At 41.5% G+C, this 27,763-nt stretch overlaps 1 protein-coding gene across 2 annotated transcripts in view; it reads right to left on the bottom strand.

Annotated features, from left to right (window-relative positions):
• The window catches only part of LOC122790747 (ER degradation-enhancing alpha-mannosidase-like protein 3), a 765,530-nt gene that overhangs the window by 620,665 nt on the left and 117,102 nt on the right, over positions 1 to 27,763 (bottom strand). For both annotated transcript variants that reach the window (XM_044058342.1, XM_044058343.1), the window contains exon 2: positions 7,995 to 8,040. In XM_044058342.1, the coding sequence (XP_043914277.1) occupies positions 7,995 to 8,040 (46 nt within the window). The remainder of the gene's footprint in view (positions 1 to 7,994; positions 8,041 to 27,763) is intronic.

Genomic DNA, 27,763 nt, shown 5'->3' with positions numbered 1-27,763 from the left:
TGAACTGGATTTAATATTTAGAAAAAATGTAGCCACTTTATAGAGAAATTGAAGGTATATTACTATAATACAAACAGGAATTGCAAAATGAAATGAGAGGAAAAAAGGGTTATGACATAGTTAGAAAGAGAGTCAGGAGAGGCAAAACGGACTGAAGTAAGGAAGTGTAAGGTATGAGTAGGTATTTGTTCATATTTAGAGATGTACTGTATCCTGGAGTTAAGAAAGAACAGAGCCATATTTTGGCTATGAAATCTTTCAGAATGGTTTTAAAGAACTGGAAGGAAGGTACTGACCTGATGGATAGAGGTAAGGAGTTGTAAGCCTTAGCAATATGGTAAAAGTACAGGCCACGTCCAGCAGATTTCATAGGTTTGTGGACAGAGGGGAGTTTTTGGTTACTGGATCATAATGAATAACTGAGAACATAGTGGTGTAGAACAGCATTTAGTGCTAGACAAGCAGATGGATACTGGATAACTTAAGGGTGGCAAGAAGCTGTGTATATGGGGTAGTTCTAACCAATTTAGTCTTTTTAGTGCTACACAGTTGTGGGTTCCAAAAGAGGCATTTCCTGCAAATTTAACCACTTTATTATAGCGTTGTTCAAGTTTTGATTCTTATTATGCCTGAAGGTTAGTAAAGATGGGAGTGCCATGAAGTAGTGAGGGTAGGAGGTTAGTCATGGCAAGTCTTTTAGTTGAGTAGCTGAGAAGGTTTTTGGCTCTGTAAAGCATCCCATTTTGTATATGCAGGATAATCATCCACTATAACCCTAATAATTTTCTATGCAAAGTGATTTCAATGATTGTATTATTAACAGAATTTTAAATTTTTTTTTTCATGAGTGAGGGATTTGGGGGGAAAAGAACCAGTTTTTTTTTGTAGAGTTTGAGCATAAGTTGCGAGTCACAAAGCCATGGGTCAGTGTCTATTAAAGCTTCTGGAGTAATTTTTTTGGAGATGTGCTAGGTTGTCTGATGTGCATATGAATGTGGATTCATCTGCATACTCCATTAGGGAGGTCTGTTGTGTGGATGTGTGTTAAGTGTTGGTGAGAATGTTAGATTGTGATGTAATACAATCCAAAGGAGTCCCTCCTCATGAAGTCAGGGAAGTCGGCAAGTTGGGCTGCAGGCAACACAAGCAAGTACCCTCTCACCAACTGACTCAAATTGGTTTTGTTCTTCCTGATGAACTCCAAATATGGCTTGCAAATCTGTATCTCATTTGCTAACAAGGCATCACACATACCAGTGTCAGGCTTCAACTGAGTTATGGCTACAAGCAAACCCTGCCCACAGAGATATGAAACACCACAGATATGGATGATATGCCGGAGAAATACAAAGATTCCAAGATGAACTGATAACAAAAAACCTCCTAATCCCAACATTATGTATTTACTATGTGGTCAACGGCTAAGTGAACTGGTCTATTGACCCTTGACCAGAGCACAAACGACAGAAAATACATCATTGTCTTTCAATCAATAGTATTACATACAAATGAGTCCAAAGCAAAATTCAGAACATAAGATTACATGCAGATAAGGTAACATTAAAAGTTCTAGACAATGTGCATTCATAAAAAATATATACAAAATTCACACTAGATATGCCTAAAATACAGTGCAATCATACATACAATACATACAGTAGAATTTAACCTAAAATGTTGCAGCAGTGGTGTGTCTGCAGCATTTTCAGGGAAAACATTTTTTTTTAATTCTGCATAGGTGTTAGGTACTTCTTCAGGCTTTAGGAAAGCAAGTGCTACGATAAATAACATTCTGAGGAATACTGCATCAAAGCCATACCTTCAGATACACCTCCACACATGCACCTGGAAATGTAGAATAAACATTCCTTGGGCTGTTGGGAAAGTTGCTCTTAATGCCTCGTAGTGCTACTGATTCAAAATCTGTCAACAGGTATTGTAGGGATGCAGCCAATTCTAATTCATCCACAATTTCAGTAGGAGAGTCTAGATTACTGTACAACCCTTCAAGGTCTTGTGACACATGACATATACCAATGTTAACTGTATGTTGCAATCCTTACATATCAGCATTTCATGGATACTAAACAGCTGCCTCATAATCCTTCCTTTAGACAGAAAAGTACAATCTACAAACAATTGCACAGAATGGCTCAGATTATTCAGGTTCTCAGTAGTTGTCATCAGCAAAATCTCCAAGTTGGGTGTTGCATCTCTCTGGTACTTCTGTAGGGAGACTCTTGGCTCAAGTGTCTGCAAGTATGCTGACTGTTTTTGTAGTATGCCTTTTGACGTTTTTCAGAGGTGATGAATTTTCTGAACTAAAGCTCTACATGATGGCAAACCAAGCTACTGTAAATATGTCCATTCCATCATGTAGTTCCTGCAGTAACTTACACGGTGTCTCACAATTATTCATGGCTCCTTCTCTGATGTCAAACACTAGGCTGTATGCCGCTGCCTCCATGGCATCTGGTGGATAATGGTGTATGCTGGACTTCAGCTGGGTTTCTCTCCTACCTCAACTACTATGCTAACTGTCCTTCGCATTTTTCACTGGCCTTTAGATGACATGACCAATACGATTTTCCACTCACTGTTTACTCTTTATTGTACAGGAAGCCATCTATGACCAACATTTTCTTTCTTTTCTGGCACTGTATATGGCCACAGGTTGTGTTGATAGCACCTAGAAGTGGAAAATATCGATATGGTTGCTTTCTTAAATGCTGGCATTCAGTTCCTCCATAATTACAAGTCTGAAATGAATGCTGTGTATATCAGTACCACTTCTTTTCTACCACTGTTTTTTGTGGTGGTAGTTATGTGGCACGTTTTACGTACCTTACTCTTTGTACAGGCTTAGGCTGTCTCTTTCCAATGAAATGGTAACAGGTACTTTTCCATATCTTGTTTTTTATTGCACATTCAGCTTCCTTTTTAAATGACTGCATTCATGCATTCAATGAAATGGATTTCAGGTTAAGTGGTATTCTCTCAATTCACACGCTTCCCCACCATGACACACATCATACCATGCATTAAGGGATCTCTTACGATATTCTTTTCTTCAAGTTTACTGTGACAGTAAAGGGATATCCAGAAATGAGAATACTTTTTTTAACTACATTATGTAAGTTTTTACTTACAGTTTCTAGTTTTAAAAGGCTGACATCCTTTGACAAAGCGATAAACAGCTACCTGGAATCAGATTGTTACATCTGCCATTTATAAAGTGATTGCTGTCATGTGAACTGTGCTCTGAAGTACCTGTTAATGGGTGGGGGGAAGCAAATGCCAGCTCTCCACCCCAACAAAAATGCGATTCAGGGCCAGCTTTGTAGAAGTTACATCCCCAAGCAGTATGCTGTGCAGTTTGAGGAGACTCCAATATATAGAGTACCTAATGTAGTGGCCTTAGTTACCTGCCAGTACTGCTTCTCTACGGTTTAGATTCAAAATGCGTTGGCACTGCATAACAGGAACCTGCAACTTGGTGGCCTGTACTACATGACAGCACTGGCTTTTGCCCGTGGGCAGTTCAACACATTGGTTGTCCTAAATGTCTGTGTCAGGGTAGCCTTTGCTTTGAATGCATGACACTTAAGAGCTATCCGTCCTTTAGATGGCTGATATGTTTTGCATGTAGATAATTTTAACAACTTCAAAGGAGCTGTTTAGATTTTAAACATTACTAACCAAAAGGTTCAAAGTGTGGCTTGGGCAGTAGAAGTGTCACAGAACAAGGAAGCATACATTAAATAGGAGGAATTTTCCTTTCAATATACTCCACTAGCCTCACATAGAAGTTACATAGCAGCAAATCATTAGTGTTCAGTAAAGTTTAAACTGAAAACATTATTTACCACCAATGGTGAAGAAAGGACTCTCTCAGTAGATGGTACTCAGAACGAGACAGATATCTTGATACATTCCTGCTGCGACCCAAAACAGAATACTTCAGAGTATAATGTTTACATTCTAGCCTTAATGGATAAAGGCAACTGCCCCTACGTGTGCTGGGGACTGACTGGAATGCTTTCTTTTCACCTTTGTTAGAACATAAGAACTGCCGGGTGTGCTGCTTCTGTATTACTCAAACTATGAAGAGAGAGGGAGAAAAAAAATAATTCACGTACGGATCCATGCACTACACTTATGTTGTGACAAAGCTTTGCTGTTGAGAGTCACCCTGGTTCTCTATAACTGTGAAAAATGTTCCGTTATGCTTAGAAGTGACAATTCAGAAACTCAAAAGTGGGTTCTGAATCCTGGGTTGCAGAGAGTCAAGCTAATAAAAGATTACTGGGGGAAGACTGTCAAAAGAGGACTGTAGTCCTGGAAAAAATATGATAAGGTTTGGAGCAGTATCTTCTCTCTCATATCAGCAGGTTGCAAGAGGAGTTAATGAAGCACAATGCAGTGGATGTACATAAAAAGTCAAAATGCACTGCATAGCAGTATAGTGGCTAGTAAATCAGACTTTCAAACTCTGAAGTACAAGGCCTTGTATCACAAATTAACTGAGGCTTCTGACCATTTGTTGTCCAGTCTGCTGGAATGGAATGCTGCTAAATGCACAGTACCTTGTGGCTTCCAACAGTGCTCCGACAACAGGCCATTCCATTCCACTGCAATTATTCAGGCACTTGCCATCTTTTCTGGCTGTATTTAGTACACCCCAGTGACTGCACCAGCTTTAGTGATGGTGTAATAAGCATCTAAAGGTCTCATAGCTAGAAAGGAAGTAGAAAGTTTAACTGCCTAGCTGGGCATCCTGACCTCTCTCTCCAAACAGACACCAGCTATTGCTTCTCTGTAATCAGAGAGAGCTCCAGGACACAAAAGTATTAAATTCAGATGTTTATAAAAAGTTTAGGATCATTCTCTCTTTCTCAATTTTTACAATGGTCTGCTCACTAGCAAATCCTTCACTTCACTCACACACACACTTTTTGTTTTTTATCAACCACTATAGCTCTCTTGCTAAACCCTGAGAAAGACCTAACTCATGTCAAGTCATATCACCAGATTTTACTCACCGGTATGGGATGAAGATCCTTGTACACCAGAAATGACTTTGGTATCTCTTCTGAATAAGGAGCAAGTCAGTTTTTATAAAGGGGGTATGATCCCTCCTTGGATCATGCCCAGATGTACAGCCACATCTTGGCTTAGTCCAAAAATTAGTTTAGTTCCTGGTTTATGGTTTAACTCAGTACTAATAAAAGCCTCTAACTAGATCATCGTTTTTTTTTAATACAAGCTAAAGTGCTGTCAATTGCTTTTCCATCAAACTTCTGCTACTGGGCAGAGAGCATGCTCATCCCCAACTACCTTGGTGAAAGCCAGAAAGGTGCTGTCCCTTCTTTTTTCACTGAAAAGGCACACGGCAGGGATAGTCCCTGTACTCCTTCACATTTCATCTTTCAGTGAAGTCCATGAGAAGACAGATAAAGATTGAACAAGGCATTCCTCTAACCTAAGTGGAAGGGGTCACTAGTAAGCTGGGCTGGGTATATACTCATGATAACCTTCTCACATCAGTGTGCCTTGCACCTTTGTTAGCAAATGTTACAAGCTACTGAGGCTAACTGAAAAAAATGCAAAATGAATTACAACTGCCTTGTTAACTAACATATCCACAGCTTCTTACCACCTATAAATTATCTAGCATCCATCTGCCTGTCCAGCACTAAAAAGCATGCTATACAACTATGTTCCCAGTTGGTCAATGCAATCCAATCACCAAAAACACCAGTCTGTCTACAAACCTGTCAAATCTGTTGGCAATGCCTGTACTCATACATGTTTGCTAAGGCCTGGAACTTATCACCTTTATCCATCAGGTCAATTCCACCCCTCCCATCTTTCAAAACTAGTCTGAATGACTTCCTAGCTAAAATCTGGCACTGTTCTTGCTCAAAACCAGGATAAACTATATCCCTAAATGTGAACAAGTAACTTTTCACTCCTTATACCTCCTTATTCTTCTTTCTTCACTTACTTCCTTACTTCTATCAAATTCCCTTCCCTGACTTTCTCTAAATATACCATAAGCCTGTTTCTCCCTTACTTTATATGGCAATTCCTGATTGTATTAGACTAACTTGTCTTTAATTTTTCTACAAACTGTCTAAAATTTCTATGAACATTAAATGATTGTCATATAACTTGCATCGATTCTTAACCAATGTTTTTACATTATCACTAACTTGTTATAATTATTTAAGGTGCAGACATTTTTGTTTTATTTTTGAAGATTATAAAAGAATGGTTCTTAAAATGTTTAGTAATAATTTGGAGCTTTTTTCCCTGGGCCTCCACTGAAAATGGGCTTCTACCCAGTCAGATTTTCCCAGTAATCAAATGTCAATAAATAAATGAACTGCTGTCCAGCTACAAAACAAAAGAGAAAAATGTATGCCTTTCCATTACATGCTACCCATAAGCAAAGAAGAGATATCCAGTTATGTACTAATATGGTCACCTAACAATCTCAAGTAAGCCGGGGTCCAGTTACTTAACAACCTCGCTAAGGTGATGCATCTGTCCTTGGATACAGTCAAAGAATGAGCTATGAGGGTTATGAATAATGTGTTGGGAGCATCTGCTTGACCACAAGTGTATTATAAGCAACCACCTTACTGAATGCTGATGCAGGTCTTGTGAAAGGTGTGACAAGACTTTAGTAATTCAAACTGAAAAGAACCAGCTTGCCAGCCTTGCCATTAATTTAAGTGCAGTTTTTCGGCTGTTCTGATATAGATTATTGTACAAAGAGAGCACATGTATACCCTGAAGAGGACACTGTACTTCAACTTCCACCAGTCAGGTACCTTGTTCTGCTTAAAAGTGTTTGTGTTAGTCTCAGATAAGATGCTTAGCATCATACTAGTCATTAGAGGTCTAAAAGGTGTGCAGCTAGGTTTAGCGTTAACAGTTTGAGCGTGCCAAAGTCTCCTCATCCATGGGTGAAAGCAGTGCACTAAGTAGGTGACAAGAGTGCTGCAATGCATTAGGTTCCATTTTAAAATGGAAACAATCTTAAAACAAGGTTTATATAATCCTCAATACAGCCAAGATTTTCAAACTGACATACTAATCGCAGCGGGTACCACTACCAGTGTATTCACCAGTGCTGGACGCTTGTTGGATTATAGCAATAGCTTCCACGTCTGTGCCCCACACACACACACACACACACACACACACCACACAGAGTATGCACTCCCTAAAACTAACCACAGGAATGCTAACTCACCTATGGCTTGTCTTTGAGATGTGAAAGAAACAAAGCACCCAACAAAAATCTATGTGGACAAAGGAAGGACAGCCAGACCGTAGACATATCCTATGTGAGAATTGAAATGAAAAATATAGTGCAGGAAGGTAGTACAACTAACCACTACTCCACTGTGTCACCCTTAGTAAATGAATCCAATGCTGCCTAATCCTAGCCTAAGTTACAAGATTGTTACACTGCTTCATTTTTTCCTGTTTTGTTGACCTTGTCTATCTTCTCTCGCTTTTGCTCTCTATTCCACTTCAGTTTTGGGGTTTATAAGTAGCTAAATAAGCTGGAGGTGCAACAGCGTGAGCTGACTGCTTGCATATATAACTGGGGTGAAGGGCTGTGTGCTAAGTTTTACTATGATGCATTTTAGAATTTACAGTTCATAATCTTAATTCATACATGAAATAAATCAGATCCCTCAGCAACTTGTGGAGTGTGTGGTCCTGTTCTTTTGGAGAAGTTCCCTTTATTGTGCTGAATATTACTTTGATCATGACCTCATGTTAACAGAGTTATCACAACCCTCTTCTCATCTACAAATCTGATGCCACTAGTTTCTGAAATTTCTTCCAAAAACACGTACTTATAAACCTTCTTCTATACAGCTGTGGTAACTAATGAACAGTAAAACAGAGAAAGGAAAGGTTTTCCTTAAAGTCTACAGTGTAATGTACATACATAAAGAAAGCACTCATACCATGTAGCTTCCATAAGCGTGGTCAAACATTTCAATGATCTGGTCCCTGTAAAGACAAAAAGGGGCAGTTTAGTCACAAAATTTAAATTAAACTACATTGCAATTAAAAGATTACTATACAATAACTGGCCAGTAATATTCAAAAAGGAGCATGCCGAGTGGTCAGCCCAACCAGTGTGCCCACTGTAAATCCGAGAATATACCAATGGAAAAGGGTCCAGTGGTCCGGACTATTTTCCATTAGTACAGCTCATAAATTTTAAATAAATAAATAAATAAAGGGCAAACAGAGATCTTCCTTTCTCCATTGCTTCCTTTGCACAGCGATGATTTACTGCATAACCATGGGAATGCAAGTCCCACACACATGCGGAGTACATCAGAAAAGCCCCAGGATACTGGAGAACATGTGGAAGGGCACCATGGGGGCATTATACAAATACATTGTTTAAGAAAAGTAAGTATTTATTTTCTTAAATAATGTCATTGTATAACAGCAATAATCATGGTGTGGTATATTGAAGATTTGCCTACGGTGGGCTTTATTTAATCACTCAGGCTTCGCCCCTTTGATTAAACCACACCACCATGGGTAAATCTTCCACATACACCACCAATGTTGTCAGTTATTGCTATATTATAACTCCATAAGAATCTGTTTTGTGACATTTAAGAGGCAGATATCACCTTTTCAGAAACCTATAACCTATTTTGGATCTGATGATGTCTAGATGACAGAAGAACTAATCCAAATAAACCTTCTCTGAAAAAAAACTGACTAAAGGCTGATTTTTCTGAAATTTGTTAAAGCTTTTACTAGTTTAAGAACTTTTGAAAAAGATCAAAATCTTTTCATCTAGAGCGTCTATCAAGAAGCAAGGGTTCGTTCTCTACAGAAACCCAGCACCGCTCTTGAGCTTATCCAATTGGCTTTTGTTCTTCTGGTCATCTTGGTGGTGGCCTTAAGGCTCCCCAGGTTGGTTTAGCTTGATCTGCATAGCTACCACTTAGTGAGACCTGTGATTTTGGCTTTTCAGATTTTTTTTTTTTTTTTTTTTTTTTTTTACAGGAACAAGAGATTTTCAGGATAAATCATTTCCACAGCATTCCAAAGGACTGAACTTTACTTTTTGCCAAAATAAAAGGTCACTTCTGTAGAAGTTCAGATGTGTTTATTGTGCAATAATAGTGTTTCAGCTACAGAATAATTGTTTTATGTAACAACTGGAGGAAAGTTAGAAAATATCTCTTCTACAAAAATCTCCAAGACATTTATCATTTTTCACAGGACAGAACTGCAAAGGTAGGGACCGTTCTGCTCAAAGAGACAGGTGGTAATCCTGAAGCTATCCACTCTTAAAAAAAAGGCCATATTGACAGCATCAGTATATTTTCACTTTATATTCCCAGTCTTGACTCAGTCATACCACAGAGCTAAAATCCATGTAGCACTGCTATTACTGAATTGAAAACACCCCTGCATCCTCTACTGAACGAATTCACAACACAGGGTAGAGAAAGGTTGTCTCCCTTCTTCCTTTGTCAGACTAAGAGACTATCCAGGTGAGCCACAGCTTTGAAACTGGAAAACATGCAGTTCATAATGATACTTCACATGATATTACAGTATACTTCAGCTTACTTTAAACCCATTCTGCTGAACCATCAGAAAGAATAAATAATTCTCCAAAGTGTTTTTTTAAATATTACGACAAAACCCTGACATCTCAATGCAGCAGGTCGTGGCTCCTGTACCTCCCTAACATAACTAACTCAAACATCAGCAAACCTCTGAGTAAGTTACAATACCATACTCAAATTGTCTGTTCAGTGTATCAGTCTACACTGAATGAGTTTCTATTAAAATTGATTCTTGCCAGACTGCAGAACTACCTGCAACTTTAAGTGTCTACTTCTAGTCTTATTGATTGCATTTTGTTAACCAGGTAAGGAAAGCCCTCTTTATACAGAACCAATACAAAGAAAATATAGATCTTATACATCAAAAGTAAAGTACATTCTTGGTATCAATGTTATTTTTTTCCTCTTGTATTTTATAATATAAGTATATTATATACTTACATTTAAACTACATATGAACATTAAACAAATCAATCCATCTATCCATCCATCCTCGACCCCTTTTCCCAATTTGCACATGGGGTCAGGGTGGCACTTCCACAGTAACAATCATCTTGAACCAAGGTTTACACCACCAGGTATCCAGCCCAGCCACAATCAATACAATGTGCAATTTATTCAACTGATGGGGAATAAATAAAGGATGGAAAGATATGTACAGAAGCATTTGCTTCTGCTTAAAAAAAATGCTTACATTAACAGGGAAGGAATAAAGACTGCAGCTACTCCAATACTTTTTTGACACAAAGTCCTGTCTTTTCAGTGCTGTCACTTTTAGTGTCGTTCACAAAGGACATTTAAGTTCAGACCACCTTAAATCCTTGGATGGTGCATTAAACAGAGCTCACATCTGCCTGGGTTGGGGCAGCTTACATAGATGGTAGCATATTCCTAATGTCTTCACTTGATGGTGAAGGAGGTGAAATACTTCAGTTAAGATGTATTTGTTCTCAAACATAATAATGTGTACAGTGTCTTAAGGTGAATGATCTGTAAATTAAATACCAGATTTAACCAGTTTACATCCAGTAAAAGAGACTTGGTCTACTATGCACTCAGCCATTCTACATTAAGTGTTGCAGATTTTTTTTTCTATAGGTTTACTTAAGAGTGAAGCAAAATCAAAACCATCCACCGCTAACACTAAAAAGGGGAAATGGATTAGATTACTTTTCATCCATTAAAAAGACCCTTAGAAAGAAGATGGGATAGAATCATTAGAACCTTCTGAGACAATCCAGCAAGTTTTAAGTGAACCCCCATCCCCATCCAGACACGGTCTTATGCCAGGGGGTGAAGGCTCCTCCTTGCTACTCCAAAACCACATTTTGCAATAAAGTTAAATGACTCACTTTCAGACAATTATCTAACGTCAGATTTCAAGATGGTAGGAAGAACTGTGCCAGGGAGAAGAAAAAAATTAAAAGAATATGTGCCCCCCCCAAAAGAGTGGGCTCAATTGTCGGGATGGGAGATTAACAAAACCTGCATTAAAATTTGGCATGGGAAATCCAACACCATTAAGTAGGGTGAATGACATGTGAAAATAATTTGGGCTCTTCTAGTAAGACCACTGATAAACAGGACAAAGGACATCAACCAGAGGGCAGTACAGGCAGGACCAAAGGGAAGGAGAATAATACAAAAGCAGGACACTGCTGGCTGGGTAAATCGGTGGTCCTCCAAGCAGACAGGGAAATCAGATCATGGGAGGATGGAAAACAAAAGGCACCTTGTGATTAATTCAGCACCTCAGCAGCTATCCTGAAGATCTTAAGTCAGCCCCAGTGACCTCATGTGGGAGGAAATGAAGGGGAAGCAGCTCCACCCATGCTGAAGTGACCCTAGTACACTAATGTTAAAAAAGAGAGAGAAGTGAGAGAGAGGGAGCTAAAGGCCGTCATAAATGGGACCGTGCATGTCCTCTTCTGCTCTCAGTGTCAAAGACTCAGTGGTAAAGTGTACTATGAAATGTCAAGCTACATTCATTTCAAGTTTAACCACCATTTATAAGGCAAATAAAGAACTTCTTCCCCACTCCACTAACAGTCATACTGGAGAATAGCTCCACAGGCACTGGCACACATCCCCTGTGGCCCTGTTCTCCTGATCTGAAAAACAAATTGGAGAACTAGAGCAGATCTCTGTACTCCAGAGCCTGCAAATCAGTACCGAGGTTAGGAGTAAGGACCAATAACAGCCCACACTCAGATTGTGCCTAGGGCTGGTAAACAATAATTCAATGCTTTTCAGAAGAAAATCTGGGGTAAGGATACTAGGTACTGAGGGCCAAAGACAAAGGTCATCCAATAGACTGAAAACAAGTTTTATTTATTTATATTTACGAATCATGGTAGAACACAGATCCTGATGGACCATTTTGGGCTCAGCCTAGGAGCTCTTTACTCTAGTTGCAAGAAACTGTAGCTAAGGTCAGGATTAAGGGCCAATAAGTCCCAGTCATCAAAAGGAATATCTTAACTAAATCAATGTGCTCTGCTCCTGAACATGTTAGGGAGGAACTTTGGCAACCCAATGAACAAAGAAGCCCACAGAAATTAGGTGAGAAGGATGAGGAAAGGGCATGAGTACCTGGCCCCCAATAGTCCATGAGCTAGAAAAAGAAGGTATGTCACCATAACATTCCACATGAGTTGTTCATCTCACCTTCATTGTTACAGATAGGTTCGGAGGTGATCCTCGGCTCCGAGTCGGCCTACTACAAAGCTCGAGGACTTCAGACAGCTCGAGGCCAAGTCCCTATCCCATGATGCACCTTGAGTTACCTCAGATCTTGTTTGCTGCGTCTAATAATACCATGTGCCATTCTATCACTCTTAAGGAGAAAACCCATATAAAGACTGAGCAACCAGGATAAAAACTAGTATCTCGGTCCTCGAAAAACCCTTGAGGGGGTAGGAGGGTGGGAAGTAAGAATGATGGCGAGATGAACAACTCACATGGAATGTTATGTTGAGTACATAACTTCTTTATGTGAAGTTGTTCAATCTCGCAGTTCATTCTTACAGATGGGTAGCGTCCCAAGCACCATCTTTCTCAGGTGGCTCACGGGAGTATGTTTTTCAGGACAGTAGAACCAAAGGAGGCCCTGTCCCTGGAGGCCTTGTCAGCTATGTAATGAGTGATAAAAGTATGAGGTCTTGACCAAGTGGCTGCTGCACAAATGTTGTCTATAGGAAGCCTAGAGGAAAAGGCAGAAGATGTGGACACTGCTCTGGTAGAATGAACCTTAATTTTGTACTGTAAGGGTAAGTTGGCAGCTGAATAAGTGAAGGTGATACTATCAGATAACCATCTAGATAGTGTTGTTTTTGCCACTGGAATACCTTTCCTAGAATCTGAAAAGGAAATGAAAAGTTGTTCTGATTTTCTGAACTCTTTTGTTCTATCCAGGTAAAATCTGAGCTGTCTATGAACATCAAGTTTGTGCAGCATATACTCTAAGTTGTTGGTGTGTTTGGGGAAGAACACTGGTAACTCTGTGACCTGGTTGAGGTTAGCTTCAGTACAAACTTTACGTAAAAATGAAGGATTTGTTCACAGGGACACTCTGCCAGCATGGAAAATCAAATAAGGAAGCTTTATGGACAAGGCTTGTAACTCTGATACTCTATGGGCAGATGTGATGCCTATAAAAAGATAGTCTTCCAAGACAAATATTTCAAGTCACATGAGGAAGCTGGCTTAAACGGTGAGAGGATAATGTGTGAAAGCATAAAATTTAGGTTCCATGGGATATAAGGGGATTTCACAGGTGGTCTGAGATGGAAGGTCTCTGAGAAAAACTTTTGATAGCGTGTGACATTATGTTCACTCCTTCAAAGCCAAGGTGAAAATTAGAGATGGAGGCTAGCTGTACCCGAACTGTAGCTGGCACAACTCCTTTATTGAAAAGCAAAGTCAAACATTCTAATACTGAGGAAATGGGGTTTTGATAGGGATCAAAGTGATTTTGAGAAGCCCATATAGGAAATCTTCTCCATTTGCCAAGGTACAATTTTCTAGTACAGGACTTATAGGAAGATATCAAAATATGCTGGGCTTCATTTGAGAGGTTATGGAACCTGACTATGTTGGGAATTGGAGCAGCCAAACAGCCAATTTCAGGGACTGAAGAGAGGGATGAAGAGCCCCCGACGAATGCGTCAGAAGGTCTGGAACTGGGTCCAGAATCCAAGGCTCTTCCTACAAATGAAGTCGAAGGGGAACCAAATCTGACGAGGCCAATGAGGGGCTATTAGAATGATGGTCCTTTCCACAGCTTTTGCTTTCTGTAATACTTTGGGTATCAAGGGAATTGGTAGGAATGCATAGAGGAGACCCGGAGGCCAATCATGTACGAGTGCATCCCATGAGGCTTCTCCCGGAGGGGGAATCAGGGCAAAGTAGTTTCTGCATTTTGTGTTCATGTGGGAGGCAAAAAGGTCATAGCAAGGCTGGCCCCACCTGTGGAATATTCTCTCCACTATCTCTTTTTTTGAGGGACCACTCGTGAGGCAACACAATTGCCCTGCTCAGTTTGTCTGCAATCACGTTGTATTTTGCCGGGATGTGCATTGCTATCAGAAAGTGCTGGGTGGATATAGCCACTGCCATACTCTTACAGCCTCGTGACAAAGGGGGTAGGACCTGGTTCCACGTTGTTTATTCAAGTACCAGACCAGTGCAATTGTCCCCAGAGGGAGAGAGTCATGAAAGTACTGCAATGCCAAAAGTACTGCTCTCATCTCCAGGACACCGATATGCAGACGTGTCTCCTGTTTGGTCCATGTGCCTTGGGCTGTTCTTCCCTGAAAATGTCCCTCCCCAACCTATCAGGAAAGTGTCCGTGGTCATTGTGGCTGCTGGTGAGGCTAGGATAAAAGGACGGCTTATCATTACATGAAGAGAGGTCAACCACTACCGAAGATAATTTTTCCATGTGTTTGTGATAATTATGAGATGAGACACTGGGAGCTCTTGATAAGACCACTGAGTGAATAGCAGCCATTGTAGAATACTCATGTGCACGCCACCCAACGGTATCGCTAATAATGCAGCTGTCATCATGCCGAACAACTTTAGCACTTCTGATGCTGGAGCCTTGTCTCTGGATATGATGTTGAGGACCTGCTGACGAAGTAGTAAAACTCTTTCTGCCGGAAGTTTTATAGTGGTGGTGGTGGTGGTGTCCAATTCTGCTCTGATAAAAACGATATGTTGGGATCGCGACAAGGCAGATTTTTCTGGATTTATGGTAATGCCCAGACAATTGCAAAGAGTAAGAGTGGTGTCCCTGGCTTGTATTAGCTGATGCCTGGTGGTGGCCATGAGGAGCTAATTGTCTAAGTACGGAAACACCTGGAATCCTAAATGCCTCAGGTGAGCCGTGACCATGGCCACACATTTGGTGAACACACTGGGGGCTGTAGTGAGACCAAAGGGCAGGGCTCGAAACCGGTAATGATTGGCTCCCAGCCGGAAGCGCAGATGATCCCTGGATGGTCTGGCCATTTTTATATTTATAACATGATACTGATATGTTAGTTAATTCCAATATAAATAGGAAACTCAAGTTTAATACACAATATTTTCCACAGAGACATGTGGCGGATAATACAACATACTATCATCAGCAGCAACACAGGGGAAAGACACATGGCAACCCAATTACAGGGGAATATATAGGGGAGTAATAACAATAACAACAAACACAAAATTATTTATTATATGACATATATAGGGGCTTGAGGAAGGATGAAGAAGATGAAGATGATTTCCTGTCTTAGATAATGATTGTATATGGATAGAGATATAGGTGGACAGGATTTAGAAGGAAGGGGTGGTTATGGGGGTCCATGTGCCCTGGCTATGGAACAAACAGAAAGTGAGGATGAACTAATAAATCAAGATGACCAACAAGTAGTTAGTAAAAAAAATGGTGATGGGAATATAAATTTAGGGTGCATGATTGAGACTTGACACCATACCATATACTCTACGCATTTTTATTTTTACAAAATGGTTGAAAAAGCATACATGATGGTGTGGGACATGTTCAGGGCATAGCGTGTCCAAAACAGAAATTATTTAAGAATGATTTAGATTTAGTTTCAGAAGACATAAAGAACATAAACATAAAAGAAGAAAGTTAAGAAAGTTAAGAACTAAAAGAAACAAGAAACCTACAAATGTAGGAGATGTATGAAACAATGCACTTTATAGACATGCACTTAATTGTCCCAATGCTGATTTTAGATTTTGTACTAGAGAAGTGGTGGAATAATAGAGAGAGGGTGTGGACTGGGGAGAAAAAAAAAAAAAATATAGAGAAATGATATGGCAAATGAGGTTCAAGTTATATCCATCCCCTGCACTCAAGATTTTAGCAATGGACCCAAAAATAAATAATAATGTAAATAAAGTATCGATAGTATAATTAATTTCTTTTATATATATATATATATATATATATATATATATATTTTATATATTATATTATTATATATTTTATATCTATTATCTATGTATGTTCTATAGAGTTAGCATTCTAAGTTTGTTCACAGTCATTTCAAAGTTTATTTATTATTTTTTTTTTAACAAATTGAGTAATTTTATTATACATATTACATATTTAATTAACTAAGTATATATTATTATTTTTGTATTTTATATAAATTGTATGGTTTTTATTTATTTACATATTGTCAAGTATACAGCGTATTTATATTAATATAATGCAACAACAATGGATCAGTATATTAATATATGAAAAAATGAATTAATTAAGAATATTTTTTTTATTATGTTTAGAAGTTGTTTTTTGTTAATAGGATTTTTAACAACACAAATGGTTGTAGAAAATATACATGCATATATATACACCTGGTCTCTATATACATATATATACAATACTTTTGATGGTTAAAAGAAATTCAGGGTGGGTACACAAAAATTTTTTTTAACTGTCTATTTAAGACCTTTATGGGGGTAAAAGTTATCTGAGATGAAGTCTCCGTGTGGCAGGAGGCAAGCTAAATGGACACATTTTTATATGGTAGTATGCATCCAGTAGATCTATCGAGCACATCCAATTGTCTTTCCCTAAGAAGGGAAGTATCGAATGAAGTGTGACCATCCAGAACTTCTCTTTCTTGACAGATCTGTTTAGTCTACTGAGGTCCAAAATAGGTCTCCAGTCCCCTGTCTTTTTTGGAACTGGAAAGAATCTTAAGAGTAAGTTTCAGATCCTGTCTGATCTGCTGGGACTGGTTGGATGACTTTTTCTTAGCAACGTTTGGACTTCTACTGTTGCTTGTTCCCTGTAACTAGGTGGAACGTCCGGGATTTTTGTTGTCAATGGAGGGGGAGTGGCGAAAGGAATGAAATATCCTCTGGAAACTATACTTTGTTCCCGGTTGTCATTTATTATTTTGAGCCAGGCATCTGGATACAAAGATAAGTGACCCCTGATTGCTTCCAGAGCAGGACAGTCGGGCCTCCTTCCAGGAGCGCTGGTAGGGCTTCCCAAAGAACTGGTCTCTGTCACCCTGGTTTTGCAGACCCCCTCTGCCACGAGGTCGGCATCTTCCATTATTGCCCCCTCCTCTGCCCCTAGAGGGGGGTTCACCACGTGTCCAGAAAGGCTCCTTGGGCTTTTCAGAACCACATCTTTCCTCCCTTTTGACCTTTGGGGTAGGGTCTGGTAGGGGTGGAAAAAACGGAGTCTGACGGCAGACAGAGTCTTTCCTTCCTGCTCACAACTGGTCAAAGTTTCCTTAACTTTGGGCCCGAAAAGGGACAAGCCATCAAAAGGGGTGTTGAGAAAGGATGACTTAAAGGGCTCCATGAAGGAACACAAGCGCATCCAGGAATGCCTCCTGAGAGCAATTCCTGTAGCCGCTGCCCTACTCATTCCATCAGCTGCATAAGAAATGAGACGCATGGATGAGTTCACTATAGAATTGAGGTTAGCAAGCTGGGAGGTGACTTTGTCTGAAGCTCCTGCAGCTACTACACCCTGAAGAGCATCTCCAAGCTCTTTTAGGAGGTCTCTTTGTAGTCTTGTAAAATGTGTGAGATAGTTCAGTTAATGAATGGCAAAAGTCGCTGAACTGTATGTGCACTTCCCGTATCTATCCATGATCCTAGAGTCTCTGTTAGGAGGATGGAGAATGGAAGAAGTTTCTGACATCTCCTTTTTGGTGGCTGCTGTCACCACCATGGCATCAAATGGCACTCCTTTGGTGAGGAAAGACTTATCCTGAGGGGAAAAAAATAAATTTATTAGGCCTCCTAGGGACAGACTCCATGGTGTCCAGAGACTCCCATGCCCTTCGTAAGACCAGATCCATGAGCTCATCGAAGGGCAGAGACACCCAAGAGGTGGAACATTGAGACTCGAAAGCCTTCAGGACAACAGACTCATCTTCAGTAGGGTTGGTGGACTTCCAGCCACCCCTCTGCCTAAGGATTTCTAATATCTCAGCAAATGAGATCTTCAGAGGGGGACTGTGGGGATCCTTCTGATTCATCTATGTCGGTGTTAGACGTGAGAGACTCCTGTGGGGAGTCTAGGTGCTTCCTCTTGCAAATTTTCTTCCTGGGAGCCTCATCAGTGGGAACTTCTGGTGAAGTCTTGGAAGAGCAAGGGGGCCACTCAGTGAGACTTCCCGAGGCTCAGGGTCCCTACGCTTTGACAGGATCTGTGAGGCAGAAGTGGACACAAATGGTTTTGGGGGAGGAGGTAGTTGGATCTGCGGTTGTAGATGTCTTGGGAGACATCACTCTCCTCATGGCTTCAAAGGCACCTCTGCTCCGATAAGAAGGGACCGCCGAATCCGAAGAAACTACCAATCCCCTCGGCACCAGAACAGTGGGCTCTGAACCAGAGGTATCTGAGCCAAGGCCCCAAGAGGCAAAGTTGGAACCAACAAGTCAGTCTGACTATCCTCCCTGGACCCGACCGGAGAGTGTCGGCTCCTACACTCCTCGATAGGCACCGAAGAAGTCTGAATTAATGGAACCGATGGCAGTGGAACAGGAATCAGCTCCAAAGGCTCAACAATCACCAGGTCCGACTCCTCTGGCTCTGAAGGACTGGTATGGCTCAGAGGAGGAAAGGAAGTTGATGGCATTACAGTCTTCGGCTCCAAAACCACTTGGGTCGGAGCCGATAAAAATTTAGCAAACGCCAGTGCCTTCAGCAACTTCTGCACCACACGATCCACATCCAAATCGTATAGGCTGATCGAGGACCGAGATAAATGACTGGATGGAGGCAATGACTGGAGAATCGGAGACTTTAATACTTCAGACATCGGTTCCAGGACTGGGGACCAGCTCCGAAAGACAGGATGCTCGGCTCTGAGGGCTGTGGAGCCGACGTTGATGGTTCTTTGATTTTTTTTACTTCAGAAGAAGAAGAAGCCTTAGAAGACTTTGAAGACTTGCTAGACTGATCCCGGTCACTCAAAGTTTCCTGAAAAGAAGATTTCAGAAGTCCTCTGTCTAGGAGTTGTCTTTTTCTCTCTTGAAGAATACTGGAGAAAAATGAATGGCAAATGGAGCAGCTTTCTTTTAAGTGAAAGGCTCCAAGACAATATACACAATTAAAATGACTGTCACAGACATCTTTTGTCCACATTTTGGACACTTTTTAAAGCCCAGCTTAGGATGCTTGTCTTTCTCCTGGTCAGCCATAATCAAATATGCAGTATCAAGAAACAATCTATTGTACTTCTAAAGATAACAGACACACCCACACAATTAGTAAAGTTAAACTAGTAAAACTAAACTAGTGAAATAAGCCCTAAACAACAAATGGGCTGAATAAGAATATACTGTGAATTAACTATCGCTATTCAAAAACACACACACTAATTACTTATTTAAACTGCAAAGCTATGTAATATTATAAAGGCACACCAAGGGGAAAGGGAATATTAAAGGCCTATAAGAAAATCAAAGGTCAAAAAGAGAAGAAATATAGCTACTAATAAGCTATAAAAGTTATAACTATTAAAGACTATGACAACTATATCTAAATACTATGATAAATAATTTAGCTTGATATTATAAGAAAAAAAACTATACTGGCCCAACCTGTGCAAGGAAACTTCCGATCTATTGCAGTGGCAAACTAGATCTGAGGTAACTGAAGGTGCACCATGGGATATGGACTTGGCCTCGAGCTGTCTGAAGACCTCGAGCTTTGTAGTAGGCTGACTCGGAGCTGAGGATCGGCTCCGAACCCATCTGTAAGAATGAACGGCGAGATTGAACAACTTCACATAGATCATTACAACAAGCAGCAGACAAAAAGCCAGCAGGAGGAACTGAGGATCAAGCAAACCCTCCCAGCTCTATAAAATGTCACAATATGGGAATGCCAGGATTTCAGCGAGTCCAGAGCACTAATATTCAGTTACCCTGCTCAGAAATTACTCAAGAGTCCACATTACATACCTCTCCAAAGACATCATCTATACTCTGGAGGCAACCACCCTCTCAAGTTCAAGCAGAGTTCCCTACGACTCGGACAGAAGAGTCATTTTTTGATCGTGAAGTGACCAATCTGGAGGAATACAGGAGCTGAGCAGGCTCCTTCAAGGAATTGTTAACATAGATAGCAGAAGACAAAACATAAGATATCCTTCCTGTTGAAGCAAGATTGCACGGTGCCTACATGACCAAACTGTAACTAAGGTGTCAAGAGACATGAGGTTAAGGAGCAACTACCCTTACTCTCCTGTGGCAAAAGTCTAACAATTGAAGACCAGCACCTCATGTAATGGTAAGTTACCCTATGAAGTCATTAGTTCTGAATGGAAAATAAAACCAACAACAGAACAGCTAGTTAATTTCAGGCTATTCACCATAGTGGAATGATGGGCAGGGGAGGCAAGATCCCTGGGAGCCTGCCTACCTTTCTCCAACAATTTGTGTAACAATTCTTCAAGGTAAGGTTCCTCAGACTGTAGAGTTGCAGAAACTGATGCCTTGGACTTCAATTTGCCAACATGAAAAGAGCTGAATAAGGGAAAAGACAGGTTCTGCCTCCTAGGTGTTGACACAGTCCTGGTGAAGAATTTATTGGTTCTGCACCTCAAGGAAAAGGAAAGGACACTCTACTTATAGCTCTTACAGCAAAGGAGTGCAAGGCCTGTGCTCGGCCCCTTAAGATTAGAGAGGAGAATGCCAGCAGGTCAAGCACTAATATAGCTGAGGCTGGTATTAATGATATGACTAGAAAAGAACCTTTTAATATGTGCCCAGCCTGTCCCAGAGGCAACAAACTAATGGTCACAACACCTGAAGAGGCCAGCTCAGGGTCCAATGCCTTAGCCTGAGATCATGCTGTTCAAGCAAGCATGTATAGGGTGCACCAGTACTGGGCATTCCTGATGGAAGATGGAGCTAGCCAGTACAGTTAAGATGTGGGCTGATGCCAGAGACCCTAACATCAGTCAGACTATAGAAACTAGATGTACATGGCAAGATACTGGAACTCTATGCAGCAGAACCCCAGTGCTTAGAAATGTTGTTGCTAAAACCTAACTTTTTAGACAGGTAAAACTAAAGTTACCTACTTTCACATTTAACTTATCTAGTGCACATTGCAGTGTTTAGGATAAACATTTTTTTCATCTTACCTTTATGCATCTATTGCAAGACCACCAGTTATTGGAGAGCCCACATTCTGCCTCTCAGTAGTCATCTTGGGATTAGTGCTTCTGTTTTCTCCTGCTGAGAGAAGGAGTGCAGTTACATTATTTCCTGGAGACTGCTGATCACCAGAAAGCTTAATAGCTGCTTTATAGGTGACAGCTTGGAATCTGTGCTTAAATTCTGATCCTGGTGAGAGTAGGAGCAGAGTGCATTGATTCCTGACTCCTTCTGGTTGGAGAGTGAGTGTCTGTGCTTAACGTACCTGATTGGCCTGGTTGCTATTCGAGGCATCTACCAGAAAAAGGCTACAAGCCTGCAAACCCTTACATCATCTGGGACAAGACTGTGGATCACCAAACAGGCTGTGGCCTGCTTCTTTTCTTGGGATTGGTGCTAACATTTTGCTTCTGGTGAGAAAAGAAGCAAAGGATCCCAACAGAGTGAAGCTGTGCTGACATCAGCATCAGTAATAGCCACTCATACGACTCACCTCTTTTCATCATTGTTAACAAACACATTTTTTATTGTTCAGTAAGTATTGCTTGATTTCTTCCTAACTTCAGAATATCTGCCTAAATACTTCATCCTTAAATTTTCAGGGTCTACTTATCAGTTTCCCCTCAAGTGTTTGGCAGTGCTCTGTAAAGACTCTGACACCTTGAGTGACATTTTTCCTGTAAAAGGAATATACAAGGAAACAGCTCCAGTACTTAGTAATAATGACCATCCCTCCTGGCATGTCTAAAGGTCCATTCCCTGTGCTTTGTCCCATTAACCTGGTGAACTTGGGCATTCAGAGCCAGTGTAGCAAATGCCTCGTAAACAGACAACCCTCTCCTCCTACCTCCCAAGACTCAGAGTTGTGAGAGAGGCACTTATATATCCAAACTGGAAGCCATGCACCCTCAAGCCACGGATCGGAAGAGCTGGTGAAGAGGAGAAGGTCAACACCTGCACCACACCACATACAACACATAGCCCTCCAGAACACCCACCATCACAGCTCTCACACAAAAATACAAAACACACACCCACCTTCGCAGAGGCTCTCAATAGAAATCTACCCAAACAGCAAAGACCTCCAAGGCACAAATGCACTAGACCACCAGAACACAGCACAAATCAGAAGACACACAGCTCACCTACACAGTTTGCCCGTTAACCTAAGCCTCTAAGGCAAAACAGCTTGCCCAATACACTAATTATAGGTGACTCAATTGTGAGGCACACTGATGTCCCACTCACGAGGTTGAATAAGGAGAAGTTAACAGTCAGCTGTCTATTAGGTGCCAGAATCCGACACACAACACAAGCACTCAGGTCACTCCACAACAAGTATGACTCTGTCACTGTCCATGTGGGTGTGAATGACCTGAGATGCACCTCCATAGACTAAATGAAAAGAGACACGGAGGAGCTCTCGGATTATGTGGCCCAGGCAGGTATGACTCTAGCCCTGAGCAGCATCCTATCATTGCCCAGAATGATACTGCAGTACAAGCAGAAAATGACTGACTTCAACAATTTGCTAAGTTTCTGGTGTCATTCTAAGGGGATCCAGTATCTGTCTGCTTGGGATGACATGACTGACGGACCTCGATGCTTTGCCAGAGATGGCCTGCATATATCACCCCTGGCTTTCCAGATACTGGCTAAGGCTTTTGCCACCCCTATAGTGCCTTTTATAGGTGATGTTCCAAAGACCAAATTACCACTACAACAGCTATAAATAAACGCATATGAGGGTCATGCTCCTCAACGCTAGAAGTCTTAAATCTCAAGATACACTTGCTTAAAGCTCTCCTCAAAATGGAAGACATCGACATTTGTGCTGTAACGGAGACCTGGTTTAAAGCAGCAGGAAGCACCGCTGCGCTACCAGGCTATAACTCATTCCACACCTTTCGGCCCCAGAATATGGACCGAAGCTCCAAAGGTGGTGGTGTCTCCATATTCATAAAGGATATGCACACCTCCAGACTAGTAGCCGAGCATAATGCATCTGTGATACTTCAGGTACAACTAACATTGGGTAATATGGTGATTCAGGTTGTAGCCTGGTATAGGTCCACGACCATGTCCCAAGACTCTCGCTCCACGTTCCTAAGAGCCCTGGAAACTACTAGAGTCCAACCAAACACTCTCATACTAGGCGACTTCAACTACCCTTCCATCAGCTGGGAAAATTACTCATGCACCAATACACTGACCCAAAGTTTCCTGGAATTCTTAAGTTCCAATGCCCTAGACCAGCTCATTCTTACCCCCACTAAAGGAAGCAACATCCTAGACCTGGTTATTTCTAACATGGGCAACCATTGCTCTACACCAATACTCAATTCCTCCCTGGTTAGATCAGACCACCAACTAATCACCATGGAAATCCACATCTCACCCACACTCTCCACAAAGGTAACCACCATGAAAAACTTCTCCACAGTTGACTTTGGGCTCCTAAAAACAGAGGTGGCTAACTTCACGGCACCCATGTCAATGGAAAATAGATGCATGACTGCTGAATCATACACCAGTGCACTGTACGAACACGTACATAAATGCATGGAACTAGCCATACCCAACAGAACAAAGACACTCTCCTCCAAAAAAAGGAAGCCAATCTGGTGGTTCTCTGCCATTAATAAACTCTACAACAGAAGGAAGAAACAGTTGCAGAAAAAGGTGAAGTCTCAAGACTGGAAAAACTTCCTAGCCTCAGCAAAAGTTGAGATCCCTCATCAAAACCATTAAAGCCAGCTATTAAGGCAGAATTGCGGCACACACTAAAAACAAACACAAAGCCTTTTACAGTCATATCAAAAATCTCCATGGCAATACCCAGGTTTGCTCTGAGTTACTGTACAATGGTACCTCCTATGCTGAGCCAACAGACTGGCAGACAGATTTAGTGCCAACTTTAACCCCCCCCCCCAAAAGGACCAAACAAAATACCGGAGGAATGCCAGGCACTCAGCATTATTGCAGCACAGGTTAAAGCTGCATTGCCCAAGGCCAAGAATACAGCTTTCATGAGACCTGACAATATCCCTTGATGTGCTCTGAATGAACTACAAAGTGAACTGGCACCACATCTGTGTGCCCTATTCAATGACAGCCTCACCTCAGGCTTTGTCCCTACCAAATGGCACACTGCTACTGTCTCCATAAAGGAGAAGCGACTACAGACCCTGGGGATTATCACCCCATCAGCCTGATGAGTCTGATAAGTAAGGCTATGGAGCTCATCATAATGGACCTAATTAAACAAGGATATTGGTAATCTCCAAACTCTAGATCCCATGCAATTTGATTTTGTGAAAGGTAGATCATGCCTGCTCAACCTGGTTGACTTCTTTGAGTCAGTCACCAGAGCTGTAGAAGAGGGCAAGGCAGTTCATAAAGCCTACCTTGATCTGGCCAAGGCCTTTGATACCATTTTCCACTCAGGAATTACTGATAAACTCCATCAAACTAGGCATCAACCCTTATATCACTAGGTGATTTGCAAACTGGCTCATAGATAGAACCTACAGTGTGAAAGTAGAGGACTCCAAGTCAGACTGCTGACCAGTCACAAGTTGAGTCCCACAGGGATTGGTCCTGGGTCCTCTCCTGTTTGGCATCTACTTCTCAGAAGTCCAGGCCAACACAGAGAGGCTCTGGCTGACCAGGTTCACAGAGGACTACAAGCCGAGAGCCATTATTAACTCCCCAAGTGATGTAGACATCCTACAGAAAGGCCTCACTGAGACCAATGACAGGTGTCGAAACCATGGCGTTAAGCTTAATGCCAAAAAATGCGTGGTCATTCCCTTTGGGAAAAACTCAGTTCCCACTAATTACCACATTGATGGGAGCCCACTGAACATTGAAGGTGTTATAAGAGATCTGGGGACACATGTTGACAGCAACCTCTCCTTTGACCACCACATTGCCACTGTGGTCATAAAGTCCTTCTATGTGGCACATCTCATTACCAAGGGTTTTGCATCCAGGAAGAAAGAGGTTATCATCTCTCTCTACTCTTCCCTCATTAGGACAATCATCAAGTATAATGCCCCATTTGGCATGTACCTCACTAGACACATGCAACAGCTGGAAAGGCCAAAAAAGTACCTCATGAAGAGGATCCTAGGCCTTAAACACATGTCCTACATGGAGAGACTCCAAAAACTCCAGCTTTTCTCTGTCGCATATCGTCTACTAAGTGGCGAGCTCTGCTTGACTTACAAAGCCATGTCTGACCCAGCAGTGTTAGAAATGCTACATCTAAAGAAATTCAAATCCCTCCGCACCACATGCTCCAGAGACCTCAACCTCATTAACACAATCAACAGAACATCCTGGAGGGGACAGGTTCATAACCCAGAGACTGCCCATGCTCTGGAATAGACTTTTCATACATGTCAAGCAGAACACCTCACTGGCCCTCTTCAAGAGAAATCTTGATGAGTGGATGGGAAATAGAAAGTTCACCCCAAGGATCACTGCAGTGGCTCTACTTGATAGAGGCACTGGGAACTAACGTCGGTGGCAAGATGACAGGGCACTTCTATGGCTAGGCTTGCAAACGCTCCAGGGCCATTAGCCTAGTACACACCTATGAAAGTACAGCTGTGTACACTTACCATAAATGTAGATGTTCAAGTGTATTCACTGCTGCAGTCATCACATTTGGGTCATTTGCTTGCAGTAGCCCTTAGTCGGCCTAATTATCAAAGTCTTGGGTGCTGCATCGGTTGCTGTCTCATCTTCCGTGACATCAGGTAGCCAGGGGTATATAAAGCATGCAGCCAACGCCATTATATCAGTTTTTCTTGCCCCAGATGTCAGGTGACCCCCTAATGGGAAGCAATTAAATACATATATATATATATATATATATATATATATATATATATATATATATATACACAAGGTTATACCTCCAACAAAACGCAAATACACCAAAAAGCTTTTAAGCATAGTAAGGGAGCATAGAGTTATAGCCAAAAGAAGTCAGGGGGCTAGAGGAACATCTACATTTATGGTAAGTGTACACAACTGTACTATGTTCTTCGTGTTTCACTGTTGCACTCATCAAATTTGTGTAGATTCCCAAAGCTAAGTATGGGAGGAGGAATTCAGGTAGCATTAGGACCAGCTATAAGGCCCTGCAAGACTGCAGTGGCAAAGCCAGCTCTGGATTTAGAGAAAATTGGCAAATGGTAATGCTTGGTGAAGGTATGTACATAATTCCAGGTAGCAGCTTCTAGGATGTCTCTGGTAGGGACACCCCTGAGAAAGGCTGTAGAGGTAGATCCAGCCCTGGTTGAATGGGGTCTAATCCCCTGTGGGATAGGTATTCCATGGTGCTTATAGCAGAAATGAATGCAATGGCCTATCCATTTAGAAATGGTTTGCTTTGAAATAGCCTTCCCCTCTGCCCCTGCAGCAAATGCCACCAGAAGTTGTTTAGATTTCTTTTGAGGTTTAGTCCTGTCCAAGTAAATCTAAGTTGTCTGTGCACATCTAAGGAGTGCAGTATCCGTTCCCCTTTATTCTGTGGATTAGAAAAGAAGGTTGGCAAATGAATGGATTGATTAAGAGCCACAGTGGATACCACCTTGGGCATGAAGGAGGGATTGGTCCTGAGGGACACCCTGTCCGCATGAAAGATGATGAAAGGCTCCACTGTCATAAGAGACTGTAATTCAGATACCCTTCTTGCTGATGTGATTGCTAAAAGGAAAGCTGTTTTCCAAGAAAAGAATTTTAACTCTGCACTTGCAGCTGGCTGAAAAGGAGGCAGAGTGAGTTTTTCCAATACAAGGTTAAGGTCCCAGGCTGGGTGGTCTTAAGTTTTTGGCCCCTCTGAGAAACTGCTTGAGCAGTGGGTGAGAAAAGAGGGGTGGTTCTGTGTTGTAATGAGCTGAAATGGCTGAGGCGTGAATTCTGACGGAGGAAAAGGAAAGGCCCTTGTGAAGAATTTCAGTTAAGTATTGAAGAATCTGAGGTAAATTGGGCGCTGCTGTGGCCATCCCTTGAGTTTGGTTCCAGGCACAGAATCTTTTTCCATTTTTCAGCATAAGATTTTCTAGTACTAAAGCCTCCTTGCCTCCAAAATTACATCCAACACTTGTTTACTAAGGGATGGTAACGGAGACATTAGGTAATCAGCCAGGCTGCCAGGTTCAGGGTTTGAAGCTGGGGGTGCAGAATATGGCTGTCCTGCTGTGATAGCAGGGTAGGGGTCTGAGGCAGGTGCCATGGGGCTAGCTGTGGCACACTGCGCAAGAGAGGGTACCAGTGTTGGCGTGGCCAGTCTGGTGCAATCAGTATCATCCTTGGTTTGTCCTATTTGATCTTTAGTAGTAGTTTAGAGAGGAGAGGCAGAGGAGGAAAGGCATAAACTGATAGATTTTTCCTGCTGAAGGACAGATCATCCACTTTCCAAGCTTGTTTGTGGGGAGTCCTTGTGC

Source organism: Protopterus annectens, chromosome 16.part0 (genome assembly GCF_019279795.1).
Source record: "Protopterus annectens isolate FY-2018-M chromosome 16.part0, PAN1.0, whole genome shotgun sequence".
Lineage (NCBI taxonomy): Eukaryota > Metazoa > Chordata > Ceratodontiformes > Protopteridae > Protopterus > Protopterus annectens.
Note: the sequence above shows the minus strand (reverse complement) of the source record. Positions and strands in the feature narration are given on the sequence as shown.